Source organism: Malaclemys terrapin, chromosome 8 (assembly GCF_027887155.1).
Source record: "Malaclemys terrapin pileata isolate rMalTer1 chromosome 8, rMalTer1.hap1, whole genome shotgun sequence".
Lineage (NCBI taxonomy): Eukaryota > Metazoa > Chordata > Testudines > Emydidae > Malaclemys > Malaclemys terrapin.
In genome coordinates, this window is record NC_071512.1 from 6,712,395 (window position 1) to 6,735,129 (window position 22,735).

General features: G+C 51.7%; 1 protein-coding gene across 3 annotated transcripts in view; it reads left to right on the forward strand.

Annotated features, from left to right (window-relative positions):
• Window positions 1-22,735, forward strand: part of CAMK2A (calcium/calmodulin dependent protein kinase II alpha) — an 81,733-nt gene that overhangs the window by 44,079 nt on the left and 14,919 nt on the right. For all 3 annotated transcript variants that reach the window (XM_054037332.1, XM_054037329.1, XM_054037330.1), the window contains exons 4-13: window positions 1,823-1,877; window positions 3,490-3,555; window positions 5,253-5,325; window positions 7,194-7,296; window positions 8,781-8,864; window positions 9,897-9,991; window positions 10,829-10,951; window positions 12,651-12,734; window positions 14,732-14,774; window positions 18,967-19,007. In XM_054037332.1, the coding sequence (XP_053893307.1) occupies window positions 1,823-1,877; window positions 3,490-3,555; window positions 5,253-5,325; window positions 7,194-7,296; window positions 8,781-8,864; window positions 9,897-9,991; window positions 10,829-10,951; window positions 12,651-12,734; window positions 14,732-14,774; window positions 18,967-19,007 (767 nt within the window). The remainder of the gene's footprint in view (window positions 1-1,822; window positions 1,878-3,489; window positions 3,556-5,252; window positions 5,326-7,193; window positions 7,297-8,780; window positions 8,865-9,896; window positions 9,992-10,828; window positions 10,952-12,650; window positions 12,735-14,731; window positions 14,775-18,966; window positions 19,008-22,735) is intronic.

Below are 22,735 nucleotides of genomic sequence, written 5' to 3' on the forward strand. Positions count from 1 at the left end.
CTTCCTAGCCTTTCTTTATATTGTTTCCTTTACAAAATGGTGTTTAAATCCCCCTTTTGCTCCAAATGTGACACCCTCCAATGCACGCTCCCCATTCCCAGCTGGGACCTGGTTCACAAGTGCAATCACCATCAGTTGTGGGATCTGCCTGCTGAGCTCTTCTTCACGTTGGGGTGTTGGGGTGATATTAACGACTGAGCATTTTACTGAATCTGGAAAACAAGGTGAGGAATGCAAAGAATCTGCATTCAAAATCAGAGCTGGATCTAGCCTGAGGGCATATTATCTCCCACTATCCCATGAGCCCGAGGACAGTAAATATAAAGTATGAAGAAAATTTCTATATGGGCCGAGGCCAAATTAGCTGTGATCAAAGTGTGAGTAGCTAAAACTCCACTCAATTTTAACGAGAAATGGGATTTAAAAAACCCCACATTTATGTGTAAAATTTTTCCTTTTACCCCTAGTTTCTAAATATCGTTTTCAAAAGTATTGAGACTTACTTGATCATACTGAGACCAGGCGACAGACACACAGGCAGAAAGGGTTAAATGTATTGTATGTACAATCTAAATGTCACTAGAAGATGATGTGGGGTCCTGGGACATAGGGGACCGTGAATTAAAACAACGAGGGCCAAATTCTGCTCATATTTTCACTGGTGCAACTATATTGAGGTTGCTTCTAATTCTATCTATCTAATCGCCTTATTTCTGTGCCATCTCCATCACTGTAGTACTGGAATGCCAAACTTTGTAACTGAGAGCAGAATTTAGCCTCAAGACTCTGAATTAAGGGAAGAGGTGAGACGTTTCTTGACTGCATTCAGTCTGACTAGAGTTCTGCTCAGAACAACAATACAAAACAGAGCTTAATTTGTAATGCAAGAGCTGCGGGGCTCAAGCAATTTTTTTTACATTCATAACTGATACATCAAGCCCAGAGGTGCCGGGGCTCAGCCCTGACAAGTCCTGGCACAAATTAAGCACTGCTACAAAAGCATTGTGTCCCGACACACCCTGAGTCGTGTGTAGCACTTGGAATGGATTCCTCGGGAACTGCCATTAGCCCAGAGCCCAAGCTCCTGGAAGCAGACGGGAGAGGCCTTTCTTTGGACATTACAACACGATGCTGCTCTTTCCACGCTAGGTCTTTGGTCAAACAACAGTACTGGTGAAGAGAGGGGGGATGTTTAATAAGAAAGGGTTCCCATAGCTGCTCTCAGACAACCCCACCACGTGATCCACCTGGATCCCCCAGGAGAAAGGGAAGTCACAGAGGAAAAACATTGTATTCCCAGCAGCAGAGAAACTCTGCCTGCAAGAATGCTGCCGTGGCAGGGCTCCCTTTGCAGCCCAGCATCGCTCTTGATTAAACCACCCTAATCCTGGGGATTAGAGAAGTGTGTGTGGCTGAAATACTGCTCGATGCCCGAGATAACCAAGCAGCTGCCCAGGGCCTTAGCCAAGCATGAGCGCTATGTGCAAACCACAGACAGCTCCTCGTTTTGGAAATGACCTTGAACCTTGCACCTCCCAGGGCTGGGAGAATCACTGTTGTGGGAGGGACACTGGTAAGGCCGTGAGAGCACCGCTTAGCTGTTGCAATAGTGAGCAGCACGAGGCACTGGGAAGGCTGTCGGAGGAAAACTCTCTGGGTTACGGGGCTCCCCTGCTGTTCCTCTGCCATCCCCTGGGGAACTCTTGCTGCAAAAGGGAAACAGGCGGGCACATGAACGAGAGCGGCCGCGGATTGGGTCTGTGAGTACGAAGGACGAAGGACGTTGTGGTTGGTAACTGTCGCCCTTTTGTCTCCATTGCAGTGAGGCTGCATGACAGCATCTCCGAGGAGGGCCACCACTACCTGATATTTGACCTGTAAGTAATGGTGATCATTGTGTTTCATCCTTTGCCACAAGGGCCATGTTCTTCCGCCACCATGCAAAGCCATCGTACCCCTGACTCCTGCCCGGGAGGGACCTCTCTGTGGGGCCTGAAGCTGCTGTCATGGAGAGGCAGCGTTCCAGAGGGGAAGGCACAGAGTAACGGGGCAGGCTGGAGAGGCCATTTTGTGCCAGCTTCCAGCATTAGTCGAATTAGCTTTGTGTCCTATGCAGATCAGCCCTTCAGGCTTCTCAGAGCAGCAATTAGCATATTTAATGCAGCCTCCCTAGGGGTCCTGATGCTACCACTGCTCCCTGCTTGTGTCAGTGATCCCGCCTTGTGCTGCAGCTTCTGTTCCTTCCCCTGGGAGACAGAGGAGCTCTGCATCCAAGTAATCTCTAAGATGCTCTACTTTGCATGGTACACCCCCCCACACCCCTTGCCCTCCTCTCCCCTGCCTGGTTGCTCTTGGCTGTTCCTCTCCCTTGCTGCCCAGGGAAGGACTGCAACACTGGAATCTGATGGGTTTGCTGGAAGCAGGGGGTGGGTCATTTCCAGAGCACCCGGAAAGTGAAGAGCGTAATTTAATGAGAGTTGGAAGGGCATAAAGATCCGGGCCTGTCCAGAAGCGTGTGTGAGTGTGCAGATTTTAGGGCCAGGTGGGACCATTGTGATCATTTTATCTGACCTTTTCCCAAAGACCCCTTTCACTCTCTGATCCTTCTGGGGTGGGTGACAGGATGGCTCAGGGGCCAGCCCCGTCCCACTCCAGATCACTAGATCAGATACAGCCCATCTCATGGCCGCTTGGTGGCCTCCTCTGAGAAAGGATCTGGTGATCTCTGTCCAGCACCGCCAGACTGCTGGACTCTCACTGACCCTGACCGTTCCAGGTGCCTGGCTGAGAACTGCATTGAAATGGGAAATGAACCACCCTCCCACCCTTGCAGATGGTTTGAAAGGAAGTAACGTCAGGCAAAGAGACCCCTGGTCTTTGGGAACCCGGCTTTAGCCCATCACGGAATGTGCTGCCAGATTAAAGTGGGGTTATGCTGAAATCCCTGGAACTTCCTGCTATGTGCAGCCGCACAGCAGATGCATGTGGGTTAGATGAGTCTAGTACTTTTGGAGGCATGTAACTCATTAAATTTCCCAGCATGCTCTCCTCCAGCCACAGGATCCATTTCTTGGAAGCTGCTCCCCCAGTAGGTGGGAAAGAAGCACTGATCAGCTGGGAGAAATGAGTTAGCAGCAGCCATTCCTCCATCTTTCTCTCCCCAGACCCTCCAAGCTCAAACATATCCGCACACCGGTTCCTGAACCGAGGAGCCACGCTTGGGGAGTGGGTTAAAATGGGAATTCAGTTCTCTCGTTGCCTGGGAAAAAAATGACCAAGTGCCCAAGCCCTGTCACCTGCCAATTCCACACACCACTTCACCCCCAAACATACTCGCCCTGTTGTACCTGCTCAGTCTCTGCCGAGCTGCTTGTCCTGTTGTGTTTTGATTCGTTCCGTGGGTCAGATTGCCAGCTGGTATAAAGCCGCGCAGCTCTTGCATGTAGAGCGTCCCGAGCTGACATTATGCTTTGTCTGTTTCATTCACAGTGTCACGGGTGGGGAGCTGTTCGAGGACATTGTGGCCAGAGAATACTACAGTGAAGCAGATGCCAGGTGAGGACGGAAACATACCAAATATAATCCTTCAAGGCTTGGCAGCTGTACCCAGCCAGGCAAGGGAAAGGACGAGATGCCCAGCCTTCACCAATAGCTTGAAGTCTGTCCTCAGCCAAGGACTCGTGTATTTATTTTATTTACAGTATCAGCGCATCAGTTTCCTCCCCATTGTATATTGATTTTATAGCGGCGCTCCAAGATCTGATGCTCTTGCTTCTCCACGCGATGTGACACTGCAAGTGGCTTATTCTAGCCAACACATTTTCCATGCCAAGGATTCTGTGCGTAGCCACACTGCCGATTCTCCGAAGTCAAAGCCAGCTGCTTTAAGTGAATACAGACAGGCACTCCCCTTGCCCCAGATTGATAATGATAGTGTCCGACCTGCCTGCCTGATTGGTAGCAGCTGGACTCCCCCGCTCCTCAGTCACCAATGTGTGGGATAGGCGAGGCCGGGAGAATCCTGGCATCCCAGCCAGGAGATCTGGGGGCCAGTACCTTGTGGAGGCCTAGGAAGATATGGTAGAGATGATCACATTCTTGACATTTACCAGTTGCAATAGTTATTTTGATGTATTTAAAGGCGTATCTATGGCATTCATCACTGGTGTATCGGAGCACCTTGCAAATATTAATGAACTAAGCCTCAGCGCAGCCCTGGGAGGAAGGGAAGCATTAGCTTCATTTTACTCAGGCGTGGAAAGATGAGGTGACTTGCTCAAGGCCCCGCAGGAAGTCTGTGGTAGAGCTTTGAATAGAACCCATGTTTCCAGTGCCCTTAACCACCAAATAATCCTTCCTCCCTTTACCAGTGTCTTTATGGACTAAGCCATCCCAAACACTGGGAATAATACTGAGCTTCGGGTAAACATAGCCACGCAGTAAACTTCCGATTCAAGACTCCTGCATGAAAACGTTATCTTTATTTCCTTGTTTGGAATGAGCTTTTTACTGAGTGTTCTGTGTGCACTGAATATGTTTATAACCAATCCACCTATTAGAACCCTGCAAAAATGTAAATCAAGACCTTTTGTTTTGCAGACAAATGCTTTGTGATCAAAGTTATAATCCCCTCTTGGCACCTGGAATTTCTTTTTCTTTCTTTTTCATGCATACAACAGAGTGTGCCTGATTTAATGAGCTATAAATAACAAATAGACCCGATGAGACCTACAAGCATAAGTCAGGACTAGGGAAATGGGGCTGGAGTTACCATAAGCTTTACGTCTTACGAGTTCTTCCGCTCTGCTTGATGTTATCGCACAAACTCAGGCGGGCGTCCTGATTTCACCAACTCCCGTTATCAAGTTCTCCATGCAGCCGCTCACATTGTTTCTATGGGAATTGTTTGGATTGTTTTAGCTCATTACCTCTGACAACCAGGAGAGTTCCTACGGTAACCTGTGCGCTCCTTTTCTATTGTTCATTAAGTCTGGCTGAATGATTCAATGACCCCCAACTGGGGATTTCATTGGCAATCAGGTTTTGATAGTTCTACCTTCCTCCATGCAGCACCTACATGGGACTCTATAGAGCGAGATTCTGAGCCATGCTGTATGGTTGCTAGTGGGAAAAGGAATGGGGAGTGTGGGAAGTGAGGAAAAGAGATAAAAATGAAGGGACACGCCTAAGGAAGCCCTATCTCTGCTGCTCTCCCAGAGCACAGATGTGACTTGTATGATTTCTCTCTGCAGTCACTGCATTCAGCAGATCCTGGAAGCTGTTCTACATTGCCACCAGATGGGCGTGGTGCACCGGGACCTAAAGGTAAGAGCTGTGGTGAAGATCCCTACATGTATACGTGTAACGGCCAGTGCTTCCAGGATATAACATCATAAAGAGAGAGAAAGCCCTAGAAGCCTTGTCCTGTAACCTTCTCTGGGGAGGTCTGGTGCACCTGTAACACTGCGAGAAGAATTCCTTTTGGGAGCTACCGAAAGCCAAGGGTGAAGGTAACAATGAGGAGATCCTAGCTCAAGGTCCCTTGTCAGGCCAACTTTTCCTTCCAGAAGGATGCAGCTGGTCTGCTTAAAAATGCCTTTCTCCTGCTCTGGAGGGAGCGAAGTTAGCCCCAGAGGAAGACATGGGTAGGTTTGGAGGGAGTGCTTCATGGTGGCCATTGGTGGGGGCTCAGTGGAGACCTATTCAGTCCCCTGTGGCTGGAAAATTGGTAAGTGACTGTGAGGCTTCAGGTCCCCACCTGGGCCTCCTCAAATTCATCCTCCAGTGGTGGAGAGAAAAATGACCCATGCTGTCATATCATCTGGAACAGGAAGTTCTCTAGGGCTTGATTAACCCGGTATAGTCTTGGAGCCTGAAAACCTCAGCTGTCCCACAGAGGGAATTCAATTCAGTAACACTGAGTTCCTGCAGCAGAGACACTCCCTTCCTGCAGGCCAGGGGTTTTAAGGCTCTGGCTTAATACAAGCTGGTCTATAATGTTCTCTCACTGGAGAGAGCTCTTCTCAGATCAGCCCAGCAGCCTCTCCTGTAAAGGGAAGCTCATCCCACCTCTTCCTCTCAAAACGCCTCCCTAACTCAGGCCCAAATGCAGGACGAGTGCGACTTCCAAGTCTGAGCTAGTGTCGTCTCGCCCTACAAAGACGCCAATAACTCTGGTAATACCTGGGAACCAATTGGTGCTGTCATCAGTTTGTTCGCCCACCGTTTGTCTGGGGATTATTGAGCCAGCTGCCCTGATTCCAGGCCGGCTAATGCAGTTGAAAGAGCAGAACTAGACTATCACTCTCTCTAATAGAGGTAATAACGTTGCCACTGAATGGGAGCCCGGAGTCGGGCGCCTCCGCGGAGGTGGAAACCGGATTCATGTGTCTTCATCAGCCCTAACGTAGGGAGTGATGGAGCCTGAACAGCAGCCTATTAATAAGGACATAAGCACTGAGGGCTTTCCTGGCCATGACACCTCTTGTTTCTACGTGAGAAAAAGAGATCAGGGAGAGCTGTCCAGGAGGGAACCTCTGATCTGTAACACATGCGATTGTTTTCCCTTCCCTGAAGAAGCAAGGGGCCAAATTCAGCAAGGAGTCCGAGGGAGCCTAAGCTGGTCTACGTCACTCCTCCTTTCAGCCACGCAGACTTGAATGTTCCACGACCTCAGACTTCCTTAGACTCCCATCCACTTACCACTGGGTAACGTAACCTGCCCATGCACACATGACCCCTGAATTTGGCCCTCTGAGTCTGTGTAAGGCAATGCAAGCTAGTGTATCCGTAACTCACAGGCCCAGGGGCTGGAAGAGAGGAATGTAGCAGGAAAAGCAACGAACAGGAGGCTGTCAGAAAGTAATTGTGGCAGGCCACCCACTTATTCTATCTTACACCTTCTTCCAGCTCCTCCAGTTCTGCTCCCTTCTATGTCCTAGAGTAGGCGGAATAGTGTGTCTAAGGCAGTCGACGTATAACAGAGTAACCCCCTGGGCTTCTCAGTTAAATGTCTCCCAGCCGGCGTCTGATGGGGGACAGTCCCCTACCCAGAATCCAGACTGGGAGTTCTGCTGGCCAGAGCCAGTCAGAGAGCCCTAGGAAAGGGGTCCGACTTGTGCCCACGTTGTTTGAATCCAGTATCGGGAGGGTGTTTTTTTTCTTTTCTTTCTATCCCTCACTTCCTCCTGTAGCCGGAGAACCTGCTGCTGGCATCCAAACTGAAGGGAGCTGCGGTCAAGCTGGCAGACTTCGGCCTAGCCATTGAGGTGGAAGCGGATCAGCAGGCTTGGTTTGGTGAGTGGAAATGGTCGGGCGGGGGATTGAGGAGGGATTGTTTTGCATTTCCCGTTTCTATATGTGTGGCGAAACAGCTCCCCTCCCCTCCACTGTCCGGGAATGTTTTATTAATGGCACAAGCAGCGCGGGTACCTTGAATATTTATCCCTGAATCTAACCAAAGGGTTAAAAAATTTCCACTGAGCTCCTAAGGGCCAGCAGGGATGGGGAAGGGTGTGGAATCTTGACTAGTCACTTGCAAAGCAGCAGTTTTGGCAGCCTTTAAGACTGAAACCACCCTATGGTGCATTTGGGATAACCCATTTGTTTCCATTGGGAAAATACACTCTTGCGTCCCAGAGGTGCCCAGGCAAGATATAAGCCAAGTAACTGAATGGGGATTCAATGAATGGATGCGCAAAGCTAGAACATGAGTCATGGAGATACTATAAGGGTTTGATGACTGCATGATGGATACACAGCCAGTGTCCCCTCTGCTGTGCTCCCAGTCCACCATTGGCTTATACCATGTTGCAGTCCCTGTGTACTGCCATCTCCCAGGACAATGGGGAAAAGATGTGTAAAACTGGACTTCTGGACAATGTTAAAACCCAATGAGGCCTCAGTAATAGGGGTGGGCTCCACGTTCACCAGGAGAGGGTGTCATATACATCTTCATAAGCAAACCTGCCAATGTAGAGATGAATACAAAGGGAGAAGGCAGGTGTAGGATGCAAACCCAAGACTTCTTTCCAAATGCTGTGCCAGCTCCCGGTTCAGTAGGCTGGCTCTGTGCCTTGCATGACTCATTTTCCTATCCTTCCTTAACCCATCTGATTAGCTGCTAATAGACCAGGACTTCCTAACCACAGGACAGATTGTTTCTCAGTTACACCAGTGTCAATCTGGAGTAACTGCGCCCACGTCAATGCAGCTAAATCATTGGATTGACACCCAGAGCAGAATCTGACCCAGTGCACTCACAGCCCCGAATGAACAGGCACTGAACTCTGAGGACCTGTAATCCGATCATGCGAGCGTGGGCCCTCTGGATGGCCAATTATCTTTGATACGGCCGTTCTCAATGGACTAATTGCGGCAGAAGACACAGGTCACACGTTTGTCTCGCAGTCGGCTCTTGGGAGCTCAGTACTTCTGGCGAGTGCTGACGTGACTGGGTGTTGTCTGGGTTTGGTTCCATAGGTGCCGACTCCATGGGTGCTCCGGGGCTGGAGCACCCCCGGGAAAAAAATAGTGTGTGTCTGTTCAGCGACGTGCAGGAGGCGCAGGGGGTAAGGGGGAGGAGTGGGGGCAGGAAGCGGTGGAACGGGGTGGAACAGGGTGGGGGTGGGAAGAGGCAGGGTGAGGGCTTGGGGGAAGGGATGGAGTCGGGGTGGGCTGGGATGAAGTGAGGGTGGGCCGGGGGTGGGGGTTTGGGGGAAGGGATGGAGTGGGTGTCCCCTGGGGACTGAGGAAGTCGGCGCCTATGTTTGGTTCGTTAGGTTTCGCAGGCACACCAGGGTACCTTTCTCCAGAAGTGCTCCGGAAGGATCCCTATGGCAAAGCTGTGGACCTCTGGGCGTGTGGTAAGTCAGACTGAGGTTAGCAACCAGGAAAGCAGGACAGACACATTTGGGAGAAGGAAGAAGCAGCCAAGCTTCTCATTTCCTGCATTCTGTGCCACACCCACCAGCATCTCAGACGTGTATATTTCAGCATGCTCATTCTGAAGCTGCGGGTGCGAGGGCGGCCTATATCAGAAGGGCTGTACCCCTGCCATTCTGTGAGCCACATCTTCTCTGCCCAGCTGCCATCGTTCCTAGCACCTGACGGCATCACTGTATGTTTAATTTAAGTCTTGAACAGCTACGTTCTTCTGAATGTTAAACCATCAGTGATGCCAGAGCGGCCCTGTGTTAACAACATGTGACATTGGCTTTCCATTCTACCCATGTCACGAGAGAGACCACTGCTCAGGAATAGGGTGCTCTCCAGCAATCACTCCTTTCCTTGCAGACCAACTCTGAAAATGCCGCTGGGGTGGCAGTTTTCTCCAAAATGCCAGCACGTTGTGAAATGCCAGCGCTCTCCCTGGGACGTGCCAGTTGCATGTGAGGCCAAACCCAGTGCCTCACGTATCTGGAACACAATGCACCAGTGACCCAGTTAATTAAAAGCTTCACCTTCAAATTGATTTCACAGCTCAGGCACGTGGAGAGGCACTGCTCTCCATATGGGCTTCCCGAATGTCGCATGGCGCAGCCTGAAACAGATTTCTCTTAAGGCCAAACTGTTTTCAAGGAGACCCGTGCGCAATGTGTGCCTACGTTTGTGTGCACAGTTGCTGTGACTGCGTGCACAGATCAGAGAGCTGCACGCATGCATGGCATCTAACCTGTCATTTGCATGCACGGGCATCATGGCTGTGTGTACGTGAATGTCAGCCTGAAATTGGGTAGGCAAGAGAGCCCTACTTAATAAAATCAACCCTCACCTCTAACTTCTTTTCCCTGATTTAGACCAACACAGAACTTGGGCCCACACAGCTCTCCTAACTCTCTCCCACCTCCACTTGATAGAGGTTTATAATAATATGCTCCTATCCCTCTCTTGTACAGGAGTCATTCTCTATATTCTGTTGGTTGGGTATCCTCCCTTTTGGGATGAGGATCAACACCGACTCTACCAGCAGATCAAAGCCGGAGCCTATGATGTAAGTAGCTTTGTTTTTCTCCCCTCCCCACTCGTCTCTCACACACTCTTCTTCTCCTCTCTTCGGCCCCTATCTTGCCTCCAAGTCATCACTTTTGACCCTTTATAGAACTAGGACCAGTAGCTGAGACCAGTTGCTGGCTTGAAGGAAACCAAGTGCGCCATTCTGTCTGTGCTTGTGAGTGGCAATGGGGAAGACCACATCCACCCATCACAAACACAGCCATTTCAAGGCCTTGTGGAGGAAGGTGTGCGCTTTGGTTTTCTCTGGGGAAACAGCACAACACCGAAAGGCTACGGTTGCTGTAGGGCAGCTTGGACAGATCTTCCTCTGGAGTCCCTCTCGGAGCTGTTGCTGCTCCTGAAATGTCTGTTGGGGACAATACGAACACTCTAGCTGCCTGCTGATGCTGGGCTCATCAGCTTAAAGCTCGGAGTCTTTCCTGCCTCCGGCCTCCCCACCTGAGCCAAAGGAGAATTCCCATGCAAGAGAGCAGCGTTAGGGTTGATATTTTCTTTGTAAGCTGCTACTCCAGGCTACAGGGGGGACAAAGCAGTGGGGAAAACAACAGTGGGTCTGATTCTCTCCAGTAGAGGATAGACTTTCTCCTACTGTCCACTATTTCAGGCATCTCACTCCCTGAGCTGGCAGAATTAACCATTCACTCTCCCTTTGGCCAAAACCCACCACATCCTCCCAGCATGAGAGGCTCATCCTCTTGGAAGAGGACTGTGCGGGAATGAGCCAAACTTTATCTGGATGGGCTGGGCAGCAGCAGAAATGCCCCTGACGTCACTGCCGTTGGCACTCTCACGTCCGGCCCCTTTGCCTTTGCAGTTCCCTTCACCCGAGTGGGATACCGTCACTCCTGAAGCAAAAGACCTCATCAACAAGATGTTAACGATCAACCCATCCAAGCGTATCACGGCAGCAGAGGCTCTGAAGCATCCATGGATATCGGTAAGCATGGCGTACAGGGTGGGCTACTCAGGGCGCTAGCCAGACACTGGAAGGACGGGCAGCTTAGCACGCAGCTGGGAGATGTGGTCTGTTCTGTGATGTGGGAACATCTCTGTTAAGGATGAAGGTCCAGAAATCGGGAGGTTTTATGCAAATGATGGGACACCTCACTTTGCATATTGATGAATAGGCATCGCCTTGTGTGTGGCCTGTCTATCTGCTGTGTAATGAAATCCTCCTCCCAGGTGTCGCTCCTCTGATACAGCGACAGGCATTTCTCTAAGTCAGCACGAGACATTTAGGTGTCGTTAAGCCTTAGTGCAAGTGAAGCATTAATACGAACTCACATTAAATGCTTGAGCCCAGACAGCCTGGTGATGGGAGGAAATGTGCCATCTTAGCCAAACCAAGAAAAACGCTGCCTTCTGTTTACAGCTAGGTTTCTGACCGTCATAATATTGTCTTCACGTGGCAAAAATGCTCTTTCTCTAGTGCCTTCTGGATCTTTAATGCTTCACCTCAGATCTGCAACGTGCTCCCTTACTTCCCGGCTACAGGGCCCTATTGTGTGGGCTGTAACAGTTAGGGCATGTCTACACACAGATGTAAGTTGACCTATGTTAGATCAACTTACAGCCACTGCTGGCTGATGTCTACACTACCCTCCTTCTGTCAGTGGTGCGCGTCCTCACCAGGAGTGCTTGAAGAGGGGTAGTGTGGGGGGCTGAGAGCCAGGGTGCTCAGCTCTGTGCAGCTCCTCGCTGGGAGCCCAGCTGCCCCCCAGTCTCCTGGCTTCTCACCTCCCAGCCAGGAGCCGGGGGCAACAGCCTGGGCTTCTCGTCTCCCCTGTTCCCGCCAGGAGTGGGGGCAGACAGGCTGTAGCTTTCTTGTCAATCTCACGGCTCCAGCATGGAACCCTGAAACTGACAAGGCAGCCAGCAGCCGATGTACGTAACGCAGTGTCTACCCAGACACTGCCTCGCCCTGACTACGCCGACACACGCCCTACGCCTCTCGTGGAGGTGGAGTTATTATGTCGGTGTAGCAGGGCATTTACATCGGCCGGACAAGGCTGCAGTGCGTACGCTGACCTAATTACGTCAGCATAAGCTGCCTTATGTCGACCTAACTGTGTAGTGTAGACCAGGCCTTAGAAATAGGAAAGTCCCCCAGGCCGGGGCCAGTAACAGAGCTCCTTTCCATGGCAGAGATTGTACCAAAGCCTGAGACTCCCCGACACACCTTTCATCCCATAAAAGTCTAATCAACGACCAACGTGAAAAATCGTCCCTGAACTTAGCCTCACTGCCATGTATAATCCATCCCTGAAACCCCTCCTCACATCCCTCCACAGCAAGGAACTGCAGCGTTAATCATCCAGACAAATCAGTCAGCCCAGGGCATAGCTAAGCTCTCTGCAAGCTAATTTACAGCCCACTGCACAGCAGAGCGAGGAACAAATGAACGAAGAGGGTGGATAACTCACGCTACCCATTAAAGTTTTATCTGCTGCTCCCGGAGAGGCCCACGCAGTTGCATACAGCAATGGCCGTACGCCTCTGCCAGGAGAGCCAGAATGCATGTGTGTGAGCATGGGAGAGCAACAGTGTGTGTGCGTACATGTGTGCACTTCCCCAGGTCCTCGGGTCTCCAGGTTTCTCCCCTCCACTAATGAGCGGGCTCTCCTTCTCTCTTCTAGCACCGCTCCACCGTGGCGTCATGCATGCACAGACAAGAGACAGTGGACTGCCTGAAGAAGTTCAACGCCAGAAGAAAGCTAAAGGTAATTCGCAGGGCCCATCCCCGCCGCCCAGGTACCTTTGGGAACCAGTTGGGAAATGCCCGATGAGTTTGTTTTCCTGAACAGAAGATGTGTCACAGGGTGGGGGTCCGGGTTATCCTGTGAGTTTGCATTTCAGGGGAGCCAGACTGGCCAGGGAAAGGAGAGGCTGAGCTGAGGGGCGGGACGTTAGAAACCAGGCACAAATGGATGTAAAAGAGGAGGTGGTTCGCCTGCCCCACCTGCTGTGTCTGACCAGGGTTGCTAGTTATTTTGAGGAAGTCATCTGTAGGGTGTGTTGCAAGCAAGTTGGGAAATCCGTATTCCCCCCAGGACAGGAACGATGATAGACATTTATAAAGCACCTTTCAGCCGCAGGGATGCCAAAGCTAAACAGTGCTCCAGGGTCTACGTCTGCCACTAGGGGGCAGCCTTTTAATGGTGCACGGCAGTGCTACCACCACAGCGGGTTAGAGCCAGAGGGGAAGAAGGACTGTTGTATCCAATTAACAATGTAGGGGGAATTATAGGTAGGTAAAATGCTGGAGTAGAGACATCACCCGGCAGTTGGGGCTAACATCTCAATACACTGACAAAAAGTGCTATTGGATCTTGAAGGATCAGAAGGAGTCAGAACTTTGATTTTTCCATCTCATCCCAAAAGGCCACACCTCTAGTAACATAGTGCCCCCAGCACCATGCTGTGTATTCATTCCATACTGGCTTGTGAAGAAGAGTGCCGAACACTGGGTCATTAATACCAACCACTTCCAGCAGCGTATTACTGTTCATAGAATAGCAGGGTTGGAAGAGACCTCAGGAGGTCATCTAGTCCAACCCCCTGCTCAAAGCAGGACCAACCCCAACTAAATCATCCCAGCCAGGGATTTGTCAAGCCGGGCGTCTGTTTCATGGAGGTCTCCAATCTAAGCAGTGATCTAGCCCTGCCCTTCGTTAGCCTGGGAGGGCTGATGGGTTTGCAGCACAAAGCAGGTGGCTCCAGACTGGTAACAAGATTGGCAAGAAAAGAAACTGGCAATAATCTATGTTTACTATTCATCTCAGCAAGTAATCAGATTAGTTCAGGTCTACACCTCTAAGTAGTAATCCGTTACTGTAACCAATTACTCAAATCTCATTATATGCGACCTGACAAGTTAGCAGAGTCGACTGGAAAACGGAAAACATTTCTGCAGTATCTTTTTTTCTGTTTTGGGTCAAATTTAGCTTTGATGGAAATTTCTCCCCCAGCTGTAATTAGTATAAGAAGTTACTTTAATAGCATTGGACCTGATTCTGACCTCCATTACACCCATTTAAATCTGGAGTAATTCCACTTGTTACAATTTACACAGACTAAACTGAAATCAGAGTATGGCCCTGCATGTCTGATGCTTCTTTTAATCTCACACGTATAGGCAGTTTAGTAGCCAGCCCTGGGACTGTGGTTAGGGAGGCAAGTACAGCAGAATAAACTGTTATTGAGAAGTAAAAGTATGTGTTACTGGAGTGAGCAGAGTCCTGGCGTTTTGGCCATTTTCACTCTGTCAGAATCTCAGAAGGGCAGGTGATGTGGGGGGAATTTCTCAGAGGAATCTCAAGATAAGGAAACGTCCCAGAAACTCCCCATGGAAATCTCTCTGCTGGTCTGGTCCCGGTGCCTTTGGAACACAGGGCCAGAGAAATGATGCCACTGCATGGCCCATAAAAAGCCCCAGGGGAGAGCTCTAGATTGCCTTCACAAGAAGGTTGTAAATCATCCCATCCCTCCCATTACCACCCAAAGACTTGGATTGTAGGGCCCCTACCCAGGACCTGTTTCTACAGACCGTTTTCTGTGTCTGTTAGTATCATCTCTGGACTACGTTCATGCCCCTGTGCAACCTCCCACCAGCTCCAGCTGGTTCTGTTTTCCACCGGCTACCTTTGAATAGAAGGACAAACAGATGGGCCTGACCCTGAGCGGTCTCTCTTTCCTTTCTGCCTTTTGTGTATTTCAGGGAGCGATTCTCACTACGATGCTGGCAACCCGGAATTTCTCTGGTAGGTGTTGTCTTGGCACCTCACTCTCTTTACTCGGTTGCTTTGCATTTATTGTATACACTGGGTTTCGAGTGCTAGGTGGGAGCTGATTTGTACCCACAAACGCCAGCCAAACCCAGAAGCCTTACTGGTAAAGACTGGCGTAGACCATCCCCTCTGCATTTACTCCGTGCACATCCCCGTGGGAGCTGACCACGCGTGCTGCGAGTTCCTAATGGATGTCGTTCTGGGATGCACCACCAGGCTGGCAGCAGGGACGGTGACCTGGAGAAGGGAAGGGGGAGAGATGTATGGCCCAAGAGGGGGTGGAATCAAGGGCTTGGGAAATCACAGTTCCTGGAGATTTGGTCCTGAAGGGCTTTATATGCATTTGCCTGCTAGCAGTTCACGTGCAGCCGTGTTCACATCCTGGGGAGGTGCTGGGGTGGAGAAGGTGCAGCCTCTCTTTTCACAGCTCTGTGGCGAGTGGCTGGCGCTCAGATCCAGCCCAGAGGGGAAAGCTCCTTTCGCTGTAATAACCCCTCCCTCAGGCATGCCAGGAATGGGCCCCAAGGAGAGCTCTCCCAGCATCTCTGGGCAGAAGGGAAGAGAAAAAGCCTTTCGGGAAAGGTCCGGGTTCAGCCTCTATCTAGGTTGTGACTAATGAGAGGCAGATTTGGCCCAAGACATGTGGGCCTCTCTGCAAACATTGGTACAAAGATGTGGAACCTAATCATGTAAAGGGCCCCCAATACGTTCCCCTTCCATTGAGGGTCCTCTGGGACGGGAACTGCAAACCCAAGGGCCTCGGGTGCCAATGGCTGGCCCTGCTGTGAGCGGGAGAACACCACTATACCCATCATGGCATGCGAGTTATCAGGTTGTTTTCCCTGCAAGGCTGGTCTTGGAGTGCAGCCCTAAGTGAAAAGATCTCTCTCTGTGTGGGGGAGGGTGTTAGAGAGTCATGGAAAAATTGCCTTGCAGTCTGGCCCTTTGGAAGCTGTCCAGGTACGGTCAGAACTAGACCACAGCAGCCCCCGGAGGCTGGAGTCTCTGTCTGTTTCCCTCCTTTCTTTTTCTGCATTTCCTTCTCTCCCTCTCTAGGGGAGAGTCCTGTGGTCAGATTTCAAGCAGGGTTAAAGCTATTGGGAAGTTTGGTCTGTGCCCAAAAAGGCTCCACCTCCTTCCCTTCCTCCCAGGGGTTCTCATACAGCTAGCACACGCCGGGGAGAGGGTTTTGTAGCCCATTGTCTACTCTTATGGGTTGCGCAGACATAACTAGCTAGCATCTTCTCTCAAAGCGCCTGTCCCATGGGGTGTTCAGCAGACTTAAAGCAAACCCTACAGGTGGGAACTCACGTAAAGGAATCATGAATTCCCAGATGATTCTTAAGTGTGGCACCCAACGAGATGTCTCACAACGAGTCTGAACCTCGACCCTCAAACTGACATTGAAAGCATCCCCTCTCCAACACAGGCCCCTGCAACTCCCTGTTGCAACCTGCCCACAGCCCTAGCGGAAAAGGCAGAGGAGGGAACTGGTACTTAAGGTGCAGGGCTGCAGGCCTGACCTGGCTGAGTCCTCCAGAGAGGGGCGAATCTCTGACCTCAGGGGCCCACCCAACCTAGAAAAGGGGTCGGTGAGATTTGTTGTGGCCACAGGTGTGTTTTGACCTGGACCAGTCTCAGGTTTGTTCCACACTCATTCAGTATGAAGCAAAAAAAGATCTCTGTTAGAAAAACAACATATCGGTGACGGTAAAGCAGGTGACCACTTCTCGGTGCTAGACTAGAAGCTCTTCCGGGCAAGGGACCTCTTCATTTTGCATCTCAGACAGTGCAGAGGACATTGCAGCTGATTATTAGCAGTATTGTCGGTTGAAAAGACACGTAACTTTGGAAAATTGCTAACGGGTGGGTAGGCATCACAAAGAGTTTTCTGACCTATTATTGTTCTTGTTTGATCATTTTTTAGCTACCTAGCATCCAAAGCATGCTTGGGGTTTTACAGGCAATTCGAAAAGACACAGTTCCTACCCAAAAGTCTTGACAATCTAAATAGCATTGCAGATTAGCTCTCACCAATCACCTGTATTCTAGGAAGACCCTGAAAACATACCTGGAGCTAATCTGTTTTTTTTTAAACAAAGGCTTGTGAACTGGCAATTCATAGACCATCAGGTTTGGAGGGGACCTCAGGAGGTCGTCTAGTCCAACCCTCGGCTCAAAGCAGGACCAATCCCCAGACAGATTTTTGCCTCAGATCCCTAAATGGCCCCCTCAAGGATTAAACTCACAGCTCTGGGTTTAGCAGGCCAATGCTCAAACCACTGAGCTATCCCTCCCCCCCCAGTTGTATGAACATAATGTGGGCTGTGAAAGCCCCTGGGGCATAATGCTGACCCCCAGCCTCAGCAGCTGCTGGGAGTGGCCAGGAGAAAGTTTAACTTTCTTTTCTAAAGTCCTAACAAAATGTGCCCCCGCCCCAGCTGCTTGCCACACTTCCTGTCCGAGGGCCTGAGTCTCCAGCTCCCTACGCCTTGCACCGTTGTTTGCACCAGTACACTCTGCCCTGGTGTAAATGCGACACAAGGTGCAGGGCAAAGGGTGAATTGGGACCAGAACCTCTCAAGCCTGGGAGGGGGTTAGCTGGATGCCAGTTCCTCTGGGTGGGGAGAGGCAGGGAGGATGGAGGGTGTGCAGGCGCCAAAGGGATTGTGCACATGGGAGGAGAGCTGGGGAATTTGTGGGGGAGAGGAGGAGGACTCCAGATGCTGGTCTAGGGTGGAGGAACTGTGAGCGGTTCAGCTGAGGAATGGAGGGAGCCAGTGTCTATTCTGGGGCAGGTCTCTGGCCTGGGTTGTACCGGAGGTCAGAGCAGATGATCACAACGGTCCCTTCTGGCCTGGGCATGTGGGATTCTCTGAACAGGTGGCGCGATGGGGGTCGGGACAGGGCACTGTTTGGGTGGGATTGAAAGAGGATGGAGGGTGATACGCTTGCATGGGGCAGGGCCTTATGGGAAGTCTCAGGAGCTGGACAGAGGATGGTTGGCACAGGGAGCTTGTGAAGTAGCTGCAGACAGTCAGAGCAGGGTGCTTGTCAGGTGGGTAAGAGGGAGCAGGAGGTGAGCTGGGAGGGAGGTCAGGTCGAGGACTGCTGGGGCCTGCATGGGGCATTGGGATTGTTCAGCGGCTGGCGGTGAGGGTCAGCCCCAGGCATTTGTCGTGGGGGTGGTTAGGGTTTTGCTGACATGTGGCAGTTGTGGGGTACGTGGCGGGGTTGGAAGAGTTAAACACCCAGGGGGGATATTCTGTCAAGCCCTACTAAGGGCGAAGGGCCTGACCTTGAGCATTTAAGGCCAGGATGTTCAAAGCTACACCCGGTAGTCACTTCCCTTCCCGCATTCTGCCCAGGAATTCACCGGGGTCTCATCCCCCCAGCACGCTCATCTGACCCTTCCGCGTGGGCAGGCGGCTGCTGGAAGTTCATTATCTGTTTGCCAAGGGCGGCGAGCTGGGAGAGCGCCGGAGCGGCCCTGGGGGGATGGGGCCTGCGGTGATAGGTGGGCTCAAGGGAGGCCGTCTGCTTTTCATCATCGTCAAAATGTGGGCTGCAGCTGTCAGGTCGAGGGAATCGTAGCACATGACCCCGGCAGCATGGGGCTAAAATTAGAGAGAGAGGCAGGCAGGCAGTGCCACGGCACACTGCTTCTAGCTTCATACTCAGCTCCCCAAGACAAAGGCAGGAAGGGAAGCCCTGGGGCTGGACTGAGGCTCGTGCGCTGCTGTGGAGGACACTGGATCCTCACCGGCCACACTGCTGCATGACCCTTGAGTCCCGGCAGGAAGAAAACTGCCCAGAGACCTCTCCCTCTGCCCAGGCCTCTGCTGTTTCCAACACTGCCTGTTGCCCAGGTTCCTCCGCAGAGCTGGCTTGACGTCGAGAGAAGTGGCCAGGGCCTCCGTCTCTGTGCAGGAGAAGGAAGGGCTGGAGTTGAGGTGTTCACCTCGCAGCTCAAGGGGCTGTGGAGAGAGGCTGCACCTGGGGCTGTTCTGCCCTGGGTCTGGAGCGCACCAATCCGGAAGGACTCCTGACCCCCCCCCCCCTCGCCCCTTTTGTTTGACTCCATCCTCCCTTATGCTGCTGATCCTCACTCTGTTGGCCTTGGCGCCTTGCCTGGCCCTGCTAACCTCCTACCTTGTCTCCGCAGGAGGGAAAAGCGGAGGCAACAAGAAGAATGACGGCGTGAAGGTAAGCGCTCCCTCCCGGCCGGTACAGCGCCCCGGGGGCCACTCCTTGGGGCTGCAGTGGATTCGGCTCTGCTGAGGGTCCCGCCGTGGCCTTCCTCTTTTTGAAAGTGAAGTTGGTAGCCATGCCTTGCTGGCCCGACTCCTTGGCCACCATCCCCTTGTCCTTAGGTCAGAGGGCCCTTCCTTCCCCGTCCCCCGCAGTCAGCAGAGCTGCAACGAGAGCCAAAGGGGAAAAACTGTAAAATGTGCAAAGCTCTCTAGGGAAAAGCTTGGCAGCTTGCAGATGGGAGGGCGGAGAGGATGGATGCAGAGGCTCCTGTTTGAATAATGCACTCTTCCGACACCCCAGCAGGAAGGTGATGTGAGGAGAACGCAGAAATTAACCTCCTCCTGAGGATTTTACTGCTGCTCAGCTACCGGCAGCCCTCTCCACATGCCCTCCACTCTCTCCCCGTGGGGGCAGGAGGGATGGGGAAAGGAGAGGAGTCGAATGGGTGGGCGGGGGAGAGAAGGGATCAGGAAAGGAAGAGGGGAAGGGGAAAGCCAGGCTTGCAATTTATGCCTGGTGGGGAGAACCGAGGGTTCGGGCGAGCAGCAGTAATTCAAAGCGGAGGCATCCCAGAATCTCCCCCGCTCGTTAGCAGGAGAGCCCATGCAAATTCAGGGTCACCCAAGGGAGGCTGAGCACAAGGACCTGGAAGGAGCTGCCTGTGTTCAAATGAATAAATGAGCAGCATGAGCCAGGTCTCTGCAGAGAGTTTCACAGCCTGCCAATCCCATTCCTCTCGCTTCCCCAGCGGGTGGCACTGGGCCGGGGGGGAGAAGGGGGCAGCAGGGTGAGCCCGCCCATCCCCTCCCCCTCCAGCCCCAAATTCAGGAGTTAGAAATAATAAGAACAAATCCCATTTTACCTTAAAAAGAGTATGGACCATCCAGGTCTTTGTTTCTTCTGCCACCTCAGGGTGAGCGACGGGGCCCCGTGTGCTTGTGGTACCTACCGAGCTCAATCCCGCCTCCAGAGCCGGGCAGTCTCCTGGGGTGAGAGCCCAGTGGAAATCCGCTCTCTCCATTAATCACCTGTTCTAATGGCCTCTGGTGTGTGTGTAGGGGGGAGGGGGAGGCGCGTCATCATCCTTCCTCCCCAGAGGAGGGCGTGTGATCTGTGGGAAGGCCTCTCTGCCTGATGCCCGGGCCTGCAGGCTCAGGACAGACTGTGGCAGGGCAGCCAAAGAGGCCCATCCATCACAACGGTCCATTTCCTCCCCATATGATGGTCCGTCACGTGGGGTGGGGTGGGAGGGGGGTCCAAAATCTCTTGAAGTCATTGGGAGTCTTTCCACTGATTTCACCAGGGCTTGGGATCAGACGCCATGGGGACCTCCTCTCTCTGGGGCTTAACTTACGAGCTGTGCAGGGCCCCAGGATTCTGGGAGGGTCGGAGAATCAGGCCGGCCTTCCTCCCCCCGGGACCCAGTTGCTGGATGGGCTAAGGAGCTCTGGCAATGAATTGCTTCCTACCACTCTGGTACTGTTGGAGGAGGCCACGCCTGCAATGTTAATAGCATTTATAACCACAGAAATGCTGTATATGAGCTCGGCTCATTCTACCTCTGCTGCCAGCCTCTCCCCCTAACTCCTGAGATTCACCTGCAGGCCAAGGAATATTTTGGCTTGGTCTGCTGCCATCAGGAGGTACTGCTGCAACGTGAAGATCCCGCACAACACATGGAGGGGTGCCCTAGGTCAGAACTCGCTCTGTTAACATCCTGCACACTAGTCTGGTGGGGTGTGACACAGTAAGGCCCCAGACCAGGAGAGCCATGATCGTACCATGGGCACCTGTCAACCTGTGCCTCTCCTCTGCTACCCTGGCACTGCCAGAGGAATGTCACCAGGGGAAATAATCCCCCCCCCCCCCCCACAGGCATTGCTGATGCAGTGCAAGGGGTTGGGGGACAGGTAAGACAAACGGAAAGATGCTTTCTAAAGCTATGGAAAGAGAGAGCGATGGACCGGGAAGCCTGTATAGCGGCATTCCTCGGTTGGATTGCCCATCGGCAAGGCCCTTCGTGTTCGGGTTTTAGTTTGTTTAAAATTTGCTGGGAATTTATTGGTGTTTATTACAAAACATTTGAAAACAGATGAAAATTGGTTCAAAAAATAACGTTAACGTTTTCTGGGTAAATATCGGGGTTAATATTGGGGGATGGGGGGACAGATGTAAAGCAACAAATAGAGAAAAGTAAGAGCATCGAAAGTAAAAGTAGTTTAATGCTGTGGTTTATTTCATGAATTGTATCTTAACAGTGTATACACATATTAACATGCGTGTGTGTATCTTCCACTACATTCCCTTACTCAACAGACAGCCTCACATTTACCCTTAGACTAACTTTTTATTAACATAAACACATCTGCGTAATGTAATGCATTGGATTTGCTTAACGTAATCAGTAATTTCATATACTTGAGTGGTCCAAAATTTGGGTGAAAAGTGGTAAAATAATTACAAAATAATGGCGTTTGTAAAAGCTGGGAATGTTTTGGTAAAAATCAGTAAAAACTGAAAACAAAGGGCCTTAGCCAACCCTAAGGGGTAGTGTTGAATTAGACCTGTCACTTCACAAAGGTGGCTGTGCTGGTGGGAAACCGCTTTGATAAAGGTTCTTCGTGTTGGTTTTGTGGTGGCCACGAGGGTGAACACGGTCCTGCAGCAGAGCACAAGGGTAACTGTAGGTAGATTGTTAGTAAAACAATCTTCGGAACCATCAAGATGGAAGGGTTTAGATTTCCAGTACCACATCAGTCACTTAGGTTTGTATCCTTCAGTTCTGAACCTTGTCTCATGGGCCTGTTATCATCCAGCTCTGGAGAGCGTGTGAACCTGGGGCAGAGTTCTGGATGATTTTGGATTGCCATGACTGCGTTTTCTGGGCACCAAGGAGGGACAGCCTGGGTAGGTGGCTGGAAGCCTCTCCTCCCTGCCCCCGTGCCATGATACAACTTGATGGGAAGATGAGAGAAGTGCTACCTTCGTGGGAGGCAGGGCAGAGGAAGAGCTCCTGCTGAAACAACAGAGGTGTTAGTTCTTTCCCAACGGACTGTTCAGTAGCACCATTCCCCAGACCTTGCTGCCCTGGCCAGCCCGGAGGCACCGTTCTCACCCAGGGGCATGGCTTCCATCCCAGCAGCCTCCGGGGCACAGAGGAGTGGAATGTTCAGGCTGGCAGCCGGACATGCCCCGGGGCGAAGCTGGCGTGACAGACTGTGGGCAATCTGCAGAAATCAGGGCACGTGCTGGATGTGTTCATTTCTTTGGTTTGTGGTTTTAACTTAGCTGCAAAAGTGGGACAGTGTCTTGAAAACTCCATGGGCTCTTTGAGGGACATCACTGTAACTCAGGCCATGTGGTCTGGTATGATGCTGGATGGGTTGTGTCCTCCTTTGGGGGAACCCATTGGGTTCACCGTCCCATGACAGCACACTGGTACCAGGCAGCAGATCCACCATTCCTGAGTTACTGTCTCATCCCTGAGTTAATGCAGCCCTCACGTTATCTTGCAAATAGTTGGGAAGCAGGGTTCCTCCAACTTCTGCTACCCCCTGTCCTGCTAGTGCAGACATCCAGCAGTGTAGCCCTGTGGGTTTGGAAACCTGCAACCCCCAGAGGTTCTTTTCCCATGAAACAGTTTTCACACGGCCAGAATTTCCCTACCCGCAATGCATGGA